The sequence below is a fragment of the Echinops telfairi genome, unplaced genomic scaffold (genome assembly GCF_000313985.2).
Source record: "Echinops telfairi isolate 266 unplaced genomic scaffold, ASM31398v2 ScPeMD7_30;HRSCAF=105, whole genome shotgun sequence".
Taxonomy (NCBI): domain Eukaryota; kingdom Metazoa; phylum Chordata; class Mammalia; order Afrosoricida; family Tenrecidae; genus Echinops; species Echinops telfairi.
The window spans coordinates 4204647-4215895 of record NW_022103927.1 but is presented as its reverse complement, the minus strand read 5'-3'; the positions used below and the strand labels follow the sequence as shown (position 1 = coordinate 4215895).

Sequence of the window (11249 nt, the reverse complement as noted above, 5' to 3'; positions counted from 1 at the left end):
GAGAGGAAAGTTGCATGCTTCATCGGTGCTGTACTGCACCCTGACTGGCTGGTGGGTTTCCGAGACTGTTAAACTCTGTATGGGAGGAGAAAGTCCTGTCTTTCTCCCGGGGGAGGGTCTTGTGGTTTCGAACACCTGACCTTGTAGTGATCAGTGGTTTCGAACACCTGACCTTGTAGTGATCAGCCCAAGGTATAACCACCACGCCACCAGGGCCTACTTCCACGAAAAGCCCACAGAGCAGCTCCACTCTGTATGCACAGGCTTCCTGAGATTTGGCATTGATTCGGTGGACATTACCAGCCAACACCCCTGTGCAGTACATTCGGGGCACCTCTGGCTCAGACTGGGAGCTCCCGGGCAGTGTCGATGGCTTGAGCGACTGGCTGCTAAGCCAAGGTGTGGAGTTGTGTCTACCCACAGGCACCTCACAAGAAAGGCCTGGCAACTCTCTTCCCCAAGTTGGCCGCAGAGCCCAGGTCCCACTCTGGCACACCGGTGGTGCCATGAGTCAAAGCCTACTTGATAGTGAGTTTGTAGCTTTCCTTTCATGGTTAGTACTCAGGTTCCAGCACAAAGCTTGGGGCTGTGTTTCTTAGTGAGAAGAACTTTCTTGGGTCCACTGCCAATACCCTATGATGGGGTGAGATGGTGGCAATCCAGGGGAATCAGTCAGGGTGGTCCCAGGGGCCCATACAGACGGGCAGTGTGAAGGATGGTGAACACTGGGAGGCAGGGAGAGCCGGGCCTGTGCCCTAGCTACTGTGGGCATTTTGCCCAGATCCCCTTTCGTCCCAGGGCACCCAAACTTCAGCTGCCATGGGTCCCAACAGGCTCTCCCCTTCCTTGGTAGACCTGCCCTGGGTTATCAACAGCTGCCTGCCCTCGGCAGCCATGGCTTGCCCACCCTCTCCCCCTGGTAACTGACCAACACAAGCACCACAGGGCAGCCTCCTCTTGTCTGCTGGGGGCAACAGCTTTGGCAGTCATCATGCTGCAGGGAGCCCACGTGGGTCAGGCTGGGGCTCTCCCTCTCACCCTCACTCCTGAACCCCTGGCTACGTGAGCTTCTTGGGATCCCACGTCATTTACCTAATGGGACCGTGAACACACTGAGTGAAGTCAGGGTAGCATGCTGAGCCTCGGTTTCTCCAGTTGTAAATGGGGTTTAGAATAGCCCCTGCCCCTCAGGATTCCCTGAGAGTGTTCGCACCTAGCAAGGCACCTGACCCTTGCTAGGTGTTATTCTTGGTGTTAGCTTTGGGATAACCCTCGATTTTATTGCATAGGTTCCCAAATTCCTTTGGCCTACTGGTCCCTTTTCAAGAAAAAAGAAAAAAGAAAAGAAAAGAAATTGCTCAGAGCCCTTCCTGGCAATGAAAAATGTTAGTACTATAGCCAATAAATAATCCAGGATAAAGGCTAGGTATCTGCTGCTGTCGCCCCCTCCCCGCATGAACTCCCATCATCCCAGTGCCTCACCCCCAGGGGGCGGCATGGCTCACCCTGGGAAACACTGGCTCACTGATGGGCTGTGATCACTGGGCTCCTGCAGCCTGGGGAGGTCAATGCCTTCACCCCGTGCAAAGACCTTGTTGACATTCATCTCGAAACACCTCACTCTTTAAATCCGGATGGCAGGAACCCAAAGAATGAAGCCGATAAGATGTAAGGTGGTGCTAAGCTCCCTCCCAGGCCTGCTGTGAGGGTAAATGAGTTTGAAAAATGGAAGAGCATTTCCAGAGCCCGTGGGGAGGGGAAAACCTCCCACAAAAACACCATGATCTTTTCATTCCATTTTCTGCAACAACATTCTGAAGTCCCCTCATCCTTCAGGGGTCCTGGTGGTGCCGTTGGGCAAGCCCTCGGATTGCTCACTGCCAGGTTGGCGGTTCAAACCCATCAGCCCCTCAGAGGGAGAAAGGTGAGGCTGTTTGCTCTAAGAAAGAGGTACAGCCTTTGGAAAGGCTAGCTGGGGTCACGATGAGTCAGAACCGACTCTATGGCGTGGATTTGGTTTGGGATCGGGTTTTGTATATTTGTATTTTGAACAGTGGGAACGTGGTGGCGTCGTGGGTATGCATGGGGCTGTGATCCGAGAGGTTGGCAGTTTGAAACCACCAGCCGCTCGATGAGAGAAGGATGGGGCTTTCTACTCCTGTAAAACAGTGACAGTCTCAGAAACCTGAAGGGGCAGCCCTATAGGCATGCTATAGGCACCTGCGTCCTATAGCACGCGGTGAGTCGGCACCGCCTGGGTGGCAGTGAATTTTTACACATCGCTTTAGCAACAAGGATTGTTGTTTTGATGCAGTGGTTATTTTCTGAGCTTAGTATGACTGTTATGTTGCTGCAAGCACAGACACACACGTGTTTTTGTTTTTGTTTTTTTGCAGATGAACCTATGCTCAATCCTGACCCTACACACTGCAGTCACTCGCCCAGGGTGGCATAGAAGTGTCTTCAGGGAACAAGGACGCAGCCTGGAACGAGGGTGGGCTTCGGAGTCCTCCCTCTCGAGCTGTGAGAAGTCAGGCGAGTCCTTCCTGAGCCTCAGCCTTCGCATCTGTAACATGGACTTACGGGACGCTGGGCCACCAAGCAGCTGGAAGTCTGATTGCAGACTACTCCCTGTAGGCCCAGGAGTCAGCAGGCACTTAATCAATAGGAATGGTCACCGCGGCCACGCTTGGAGTGACACTGGATTTCACGTCTAGTTCTGCCACTTCTTAGCCACGTGACACTTCTCAGGCACTCGGAGCCTCAGTCCCCCTGCGCAGAACGGAGTTCTCAGCTCTGTCCAACTTCACAGCATTGTGAGAACAGAACTGAACTGGACTCCTGACTCGGAGTAGGTGTTCAAAGAATGGGCGCCGTGGTTATGGGCGAGGTGCCCTGGTGGTGCTGCCTGCTACGCTTTGGACGGTTAACCCCAAGGTTGGCGGTTCGCACCCACAAGCTGTGCCTTGGGAGAAAGATGAGGTTGCCTGCTCCCACAAAGATTTAGAGCCTTGGAAACCCTCTGAGCGACTGAGTGGTAATCGAGTCAATGGCGGCGGGTGGTTGCGGGGGAGGTGCCCTGGCTTGCTCTCTCGAGCTCTCTGGGACGTGCAGCCGGGGTCCCTGAGACCGCTGCCCTGCCGCAGGCTCTGGGAAGGGAAAACGGGGGGCCACTGCCTGAAAGCAACCCCTGTACTGGGGCAGAGACTCACGCACTTGGGATTCCAGACACCAGCTTGAGCGGCCGCAGCACTCGAACGGCTCTCAGCGTCCGCAGGTCAAACTCCGTCCCGACTGTCGCCAAGATGCTGCAAGAAAGAAGCCAACAGGGAAACAGGGTAGATTTTGCTCCAGAGAAGGGAGGTGTGGGGCGGGGAGCTGAGGGTTGGATGTTGCCAGACACGCGGCTTCACAAGTCAGGGCCCCAGCTTCCTCACCTGTGTCGTACCTGGCTCTCGTGAGAAAGGGGGATTTACAGAGACCCCCCCAGAACAGCTGTGTGGCGGACGCCCAGAGAGGGATGAAAGCTTCCCCGTAGCATGGGGCAGGGTGATGGTCATATTTCACGACCTGAAATCAGGGCCTGGACCAGGCAGAATGGGGTTCTGGGGAGTCCCTGGGTCTTGGGGGAGGTGGCAGGGCAGTGGGAGACCCTCCAGGGACTCGAGGGCCACAAGGCTTGACTAAATGGCAGAGGAGCAGTTAGTATTCAGAGCCTCGGCCTGCCCAGGTTCAACTCCCAGTGCTGCCACTTCCCAACAGGGTGACCTTAGGTAAGTCACACGATGCCTCTGTGTGCCTCTGCTTCCCTTGTGCATCCTGGGTGAATAATAGGACCGACTCTCAAAGCACGGGGCTAAGAGGATCAAAAGAGGTAACCTTTGTGTCTGTGTGCCAGGCCGTGGTGGTTAGTTAGCACGTCCCTGCGCTGCTGGAAGTTGCTTACCACCAGCATCTGGCGCTTCTCGGCGGTGCATCCAGCTAAGGCAGACTAGGAAGAAAAGCCTGGCGATAGACTCCCCAAAATCAGCCAATGAGAACCCCATGGGTCACCACGGGACACTGGCTAGCAGAGAGTTGGAAGATGAGCCCCAGGGCAGGAGGGCACTCAGAACACAGTGGATCAGGATAGGCTGGGGTTGGGAAGACAATGTAGGACCGGACGGCCTTGGACTCTGTTGTGCACCGGCTCACCTCGGGGTCCGTGATAATAGCACAACGTGCTGGCGACATGCACGCCGGACATGCGCCAAACTCAACACTCAAACTCACGGCCTTTGAGTCAGGGCTGAGTCAGTGAGCCTCCAGCGCAGGGTATAACTGGCCCCGTGAGTGTCTGAGATGGGGAATCTTTCATAGGAAGCCTCATCTCTCTCCCATGGAGTGGCTGGTGGATTTGAACTGCTGACCTTGTGGTTACTAGCCCAACGTGTACCCACTATGCCACCAGGGCAAAGGAAAGGAAAAGCCAGACGGGGCTGCAGACCCTAGCGAGGCCTTGCTCAGACTGAACCTCCTCTACAAGAGCTTGTGGGACAGCACGGTGACCGAGGGAGCTGGGAGATCTCTTCTCAGAAGACCTGGTCCCAGGGACCCACTTGTAGATGTGCTGCTGGAGAGATGAGGGGCCCCTTGGCCCTTCACCCTGCTCCAGCAGGCCCATTTCAGAGGTCAGTGACTGAGACTAGGGTCACAGTGCTACATGGAGGGCAGCTGCCACCCGGCCTTCAACGTTGACAACGGGGTGGCTGGGTGTGGGGTGGGCTCTGTGGGTAAGGAGAGGCGACCGCGTGTGGCTTTTGAGGAGGTCTGGGCCTGACCACAAGGTCAGCCGTTTGAAACCACCAGCCACGCTGAGGGAGAAAGTGGGCTGTCTACTCCTGTAAGGAGTGAGTCTCAGAAGCCCACAGGGGTAGTTCTACTGTGCCCTCTACAGTTGCTATGGGTGGGCATTGACTTGAGGGCAGTGAGTTTTTTATTTGTCTAGGGGGTGGGGTGGGGGGCATGCCTGGGCCAGAGGTCCCTGCCTTTCATTGTCTGAAGTGTTGCTCCCAAGCTTAGACAAGTGCAGGAAATGAACACTCCCTCACCCCCACCCCCCAAAGCCAAGGGGTCCAGGTGGCACAGTGGTTATGTGTTAGGCTGTGATCTGCCAAGTCCGCAGTTCAAAACCACCAGCTGCTCCTCAGGAGAGAGACGGGGGCTTTCTACTCCGGTTAAGAGTTACAGTCTCAGAAACTCACAGGGGCAGTTCTACCCTGCCCTGCAGAGTTTGCTATGAGTCGGAATCATCTGGATGGCCGTGAGTGAGTTGTTTTTAAACTCCAAGGGGGAATCGGGGGATCAATATCCCAGCTCCCCTGCCTTGCATTCTGGGTCCCTCTGAGGTGGGGGCTCCACACAGGCTCCCGGCTGCCCCCTGCAGGAGTCCCTGCGGGACTCCCCTTCTGCCTCAGGATCCCTTCTCCCCCAGGTGGCTGTCTCGCGCACTCACCTCTCTGATAAAAGTCCTAGTTCAGGGTCAGCTCCTGGGGCACCCCAAACTAAAAACAAGGAGTGTCTCCCTCAGCTCTCTTCGGACGACTTCCCCAAAAGATCTGGGCCTGCGGCTTGGACTGAACGACTGTCTCCACATCATGAATCGTGCCTCTGGGCACTTCTGGTGAGCTGGGCAGAGGGCAAGACCGGAGGCCTCCCTGTTCCCTGGACTGAGGCGGACAAGGCATTCATGGAGGACATGCACACAATGAATGTGCACCTTCAGGTGGGCGGCAGGGACACATGAGTCCAAAGCCAGGAAGACGATGGTGTGGGGTGAGGGCAGACAGCTGGTACGGAAGCTATCCTGGGACCCGGGAGGTCCCAAGGGCAAGAGCTCATGGATGAGGAGGAGGGATTTGGTCTATGGGAGAATGAGAGAGAGAGAGAGGGGTGTGGAGAGAGAGAGAACTCTGGATAGGAAAAAGCTTGGCACATTCAAGGAAGGGGACGGAAGTATGGCTGGAATCTGGCTGGTGGTGATGGTGAGGGAAAAGGACCCTGGTGGCGCACTGGTGAAGCACTCCATTTGCACCCATCTGCCATTCCACCTGCTTCCACCGGGATCACAGCCTTGGACAACTGTGGGGCAATTCGATGTGCTCCTAAAGGGTCACTGTGAGTCGGAAAGGACTTAATGGCAATGGAATTTTTTGGGGTGGGGTGGGGGGATGGTGAGTGAGTGGAATACCATCAAGTGTTAGAGACCCTTCACGGGGTGGGGTGGGGGTGAGGCTAGGCTTTGAGAGAGCCTTAGACAATGTTACAGGTGTGTGATCCATCAATTGACTTCATTCTCTCTCCCCTCCAACTGTCTAAGGTTAATGTGAGGCCCTCAAACTCTTGTCTTGGGCATCCTGGGATGCCCCTCCCCCTCGGCAGACGGGCGGCTGCTGTTGGGGAGTGGATGGGTTTGGCTTACTTCCATCACCAACATCCACCAAGCCCCACCATGGGGGCACAAGTCACAGAAAGCCCTGCCTGGGTACTTGAAGAATAAGCTGGGCCTTGGGTGACAAGGGTAAAGAGAAAAGAATACAGGGAGGCTGGAAGGGCCGCGTGGGCAGCAGGGGCACCACGAGGGGAGGGAGGAGCACCGTGGCTTCACAGAACATGTCCAGGAGAGGTAGAATAAAAGAGGTGTATGAGACTTTAAATTCTCCAGTGGTCCAAGGAGCTCTGGTGGCTGCTCACCATGAGGTTCAAACCCACTAGCCACTTGGCGGGAGAAAGACGAGGCCGTCTGCTCCCGTGAAGGCATCGTCTTGGAAATCCTAAACAGAGTCGCCATGAGGCTCATGTCCTTCACACCTGTGGTCAGGAGCGGCCAGCCCCTGGGGAAGGGCCTCGTGCTTGGGAAAGGGGGGTGCAGCGAGAGACAGAGGAAGGTCCTTGAGGAGATGGGTGGACACCGTGGCTGCAGCATGGGCTCACACGTGGGACAAGTTGGGAGCATGGCCCTGGACCAGGTGGCCCTTCATTCTGTTTCTAAGACAGTCGCTGTGAGTCGGGACTGACTTCACACTTGCAGACAGCCGGGTTGGAATAGACTCGGTTGGTTAGCCACATTGCAAAGGTGAAACAGAACAGAATTCACTTTCATAGGCAACTTCATGGGACCCCAGTTATCGAAAGTATCAGCAATTCAAAGGCGATCCAGGCCCAGGTGCCGCCAACTCATGGCAGCCCGAGGTGTACCCAGGTAGCACTGGGCCCCAGGGCCATCCAGGGCTCACCAGGCCTTTCTTCAGAGGTACCTCTGGGTTAATAGTCTAGCGCACTGGTTGTCAACCTTCCTCATGCTACAGCCCTTTCTTACAGTTCCCCGTGTGGTGGTGACTCCCCAACCGTAAAATTGTTTTCGTTGCTACTTCATCACTGTTATTTTGCTACTGCTATGCATCGTCATGTAAATATCTGATAGACAGGATGTATTTTCATTGCTACAAATTGAACATCATGACTGCATCGTGATGCATCACAAAGACAATGTGTACTTCTATAGTGTGAAGTTTTGATTTCTAATGACAAATCAATGAAATGTTGTCTGGAAGCATGGTGTAGCCTGGGTAGATGTATCTGCATGTGGACAGACCTTCCTGGCTACGGAGAGAGGAGGGTGTCTCGGTTCTTAAGACCACCAGAAAGGTGTGTTTTCCGATGGGCTCAGGCGGCCCCTGTGAAAGGGTCGTTCGACCCCTAAAGGGGTCTCGACCCACAAGTTGAGAACCGCTGGTCTAGGGCATTAGCCTTTGGGACTTGGCAGTCACATCCATGTGATTAGTGCTGCAGTTTTTCTTTGGGTGCAGCCTGGGGAGCGTGGTGTGGATTGACATGACAGCTCATCTCAGTTTGAGCGTCCAGTCACCGCACGTGGCTAGTGGTGATGGAGCCGGGCGGCCAGTTCCACTGGAAGTGAGGCGTGCGTGACACTTGGGAGAAAGTGAGAGACAAGCCGTGTGGGTGTGGCAGGGAAAAGGACGCAGCTTGGGGGATCAGCATGTGCCAAGGCCCGAGGCTGGAGCATGCAGGTATGTCTGGGGAACAGCAAGGAGGCTGCTGTGGCTGGAACAGGGGCGGGGCAGGGGGTGTCCACAGAGGGAACCAGGGGCCAGTGGGCTGCCAGCACGTGTTCGGTCTTTGCTGTGGGTGAGGGTGGAACCATTCAGGGTTCAGAGCAGAGGAGGGACAAGATCCTTTAGGCTGATGGCGGGAGCTGGGCGATCGGGCAGGAAGAGGCCCCGTGAGCTGCGAGGGGGCTGGGCCAGGGAGGCTGTGCTGGATGCTAACAGAGAGCTTTGCTGAATCCTGCCCTCAGGGAGCACAAGAGGATGTGCCTGAGCAGGTGGAACACAAGTCTCTCCCACCCATGGGCTACTGGGGGCACGGACGCAGAAGAAATTCACCGGGACTGGGAGGACTGGGAGCAGCACCATTGCCCCTCCGTGGAGTCAGAGACTCTCAGACCCCGGGATCCTTCAGATCTGGCGTCACACCCGGGCCCTGCCCTTCTCACAGGGTGACCCTGCCGCATTCCTTCGACTCTCTGAGCCTCCGAAACGGAGACCCTCCAGCCGTCCGCTTCCCTCCAACACCCGGACACTTAGCTCATAGATGACCAGGCCTTTCTTCAGCTGCACGCGTGTGTGGCCTGGGACCTCCCACGCTTTGGTGGCAGCCAAGGGCCTCATTAACACTCTGCACGCTCCTCCCCTCCCCGCTAACCAGCGTGCCCTGCAGCCAGCATAGAAAAGATGATTAGTAAGATATTCCACATTTTGGTCTCTGGTCCAGATGGAAGACAGTTCTTCCCCATCCCCGCCCTCTTTTTGGGAGGGGGAGAAGGAATGAAGAGGTGACTGGGAGGGGTGGGGCAGCTTCCCTCAGGGCAGTGCTGGGGGAGAAGTCAGGTGGGCGAGGTGCTGGAGGGCAGGCCAAGCCTCTGCCCGCGGACGCTGGGGAGTCATGTCAGGTGGCGGAGCAGGGGAGGGCCCTGCTTGGGGCTGGCGTGGGGAGACAACCCTGACAGCTGAGAGGACAGATTGGTGGTGATGGAGGCAGGAGTTAGCTGGGAGCGGCAGGCGCAGGCCGGTGGAATGAGGGCTGCAACTAGGACACAGGCAGTGGGAGTAGCGGCGAGGCCCGGGGTTATATATAGCTGCAGACACTGCGATGTTCCGGAGCGCTGGGCTCAGCACTGGTCCCATTTTTCAGAAGAGGAGCCGAAAGCCCAGGTCACAGCACAGGGGGGATCTACTCCACTGAGGAAGACAGGAGCCCAGGGCCCCGGGAGGACCCTGCTCCGTGCCTGCATGCAAGCGTGGATGGATGGAGTGGGGGTGGAGACACAGGACGGGAGGGAAGAGCACCCTCCTGCCTTCCTGGTCCTGAGTCAACCCCGGAGTGGCTGGTTCACCGGCTGATTCAACTAGTGCTTATCGACCCCTTGCGATGTGGTGGGCACTGAGTTGGGGCTTGGGGTCCGGTTAGGCACAACGCAGACCAGGGCAAAGGGATGGTGTCAGGTGGGTGGGGTGGAGAGCACAGTTGGGGCTGCGCCTGGGTTCCCTGAAGGCCCCGAGTGATAACATGGGAAACATGCTGGGTTGCTAACCGCAAGGTTGGAGGAAGAAAGGCCTGGTGATCTACTCCCCAAACAACACCACCAACCCCCTTCCCCACCTTACTGGAGCACAGTCTGCTCTCACGCACAAGGTCACCATGAGCCACCTGCCTGGGCTGTCATTTGCGATGGGGTTTGGGGGCTCGGAACACGTTGAGTGTCAGATGCCCGTTCCTGGAACTCCCTCCCATAATCCAAACCTTCCCATGGCTTCCATCGGGAGTGGCAGAAAACCCAGGACAGCTGGGGGGGGGGGCCCCGAGGAGCCCTCTGCCTCTGCTTCCAGTGGTGCCAGCTTTCACACAACCCCCACCCCGTTCCTGATGGGCTTGGCACGCCCTTCAGGACCCAGCTCACATTCTGCCTTCTCAGGGAGCCCTGGAGATGGGGGTTATGAGTTGGGGTGCTAACCACACAGTCAGCAGGTTGAAACCACCAGGTTCCCTGTGGACTGAGGATGAGGTTTTCGACTGCCGTGATGATCGCTCCATCTCCCCTCTGACCCATTCTAAAGTTGTTTCAGGTAAAAAAAAAAGTGAAGGGGAAATTTATGTAGATGAAGCCTCTCCTGACCACAGACTGGGGCTGTGAAAGCCCTGCTTTCCTGTAGAATACATTGGAAATACATCGAACATCTTATCGTTTGATCTCCCTTGGGACCCATGCTAAACGTGTTCTTCTTTTTAATATTTTCTGCTTTCTTTCTGACTGAGGTTTTTCTTTGTTTTACTTATTGTTATTATGATTATTTAAAAAAAAATTTCAGTATATGAAACCCAGGCTAAGTCAATCTACAGAGACAGTAATCTGGATGAATGATTCTTTGGGGTAAGGTAGGGGGTGGGGTGGAGGGGCGGGGTGGTGTTGGTGTTGTGGGGAGAATGGGGAGCTAATAATGAGTCCAAGAGAAAAGAAATTGTTCTAAAATTGATTGCGGGGATGTGTACGATCTTTGGTAATGTGATTGAACCACTGAATTGTATGATTTGTGAATGACACGCCAAGAAACCATTTGAGACACGATCAAAAAGCTTCGCAGTCTCGAGCCCCACAGGGGCAGTTCGACTGTGTCCCAGACGGGTCGGTCACTGTGCGGGAGTTGGAATTGACTCGAGGGGATTGAGTGGCATTCCCGTTCTAGCACACCAGCTGGAGGGCAGAGGTCTTCCTCGGAGCCCTTTCCAAGGCTCAGCCGGTGAGTGAATGAATGAATGAATGAATGAATGAGGAAAAGGCAAAGGGCATGCATGGTGGGACAGCTGATCCCAGGGAGGAGGAGGAAGAACAACATTCGGAGGAGGAGAGTTGTGAAAATGATGGAGAAGGCTTGGAGGCAGAAGGCTGGTGCAAGCCAACAGCAGCATCTCGAGTGTGTGTATGTGTGTGTGTGTGTGTGAGGTGGGTGAGGGTGTCAAGTCAGGCAGTGTTTTGAGAACAGCGAGCCCCCAGCCTCCAGGGGCAGTGCAGGGGGAGGGAGGTGGGCAGGATGAAGTATGTCCTTAGGGGGCAGGGCCCTGGGCTGCAATGTGGGGGGAAGTCACGTGGTTGATGGAGGAGTGAGAAGGAGGGGGAGCTGGAAGGGTGAGCC

At 55.8% G+C, this 11249-nt stretch overlaps 1 protein-coding gene across 1 annotated transcript in view; it reads right to left on the bottom strand.

Moving 5' to 3' along the window:
- The window catches only part of CACNA1A (calcium voltage-gated channel subunit alpha1 A), a gene marked incomplete at its 3' end in the record, with an annotated part of 251525 nt that overhangs the window by 128688 nt on the left and 111588 nt on the right, over positions 1–11249 (bottom strand). The window contains exon 4 of the mRNA XM_045289704.1: positions 3217–3308. Coding sequence (XP_045145639.1) covers positions 3217–3308 — 92 coding nt within the window. The remainder of the gene's footprint in view (positions 1–3216; positions 3309–11249) is intronic.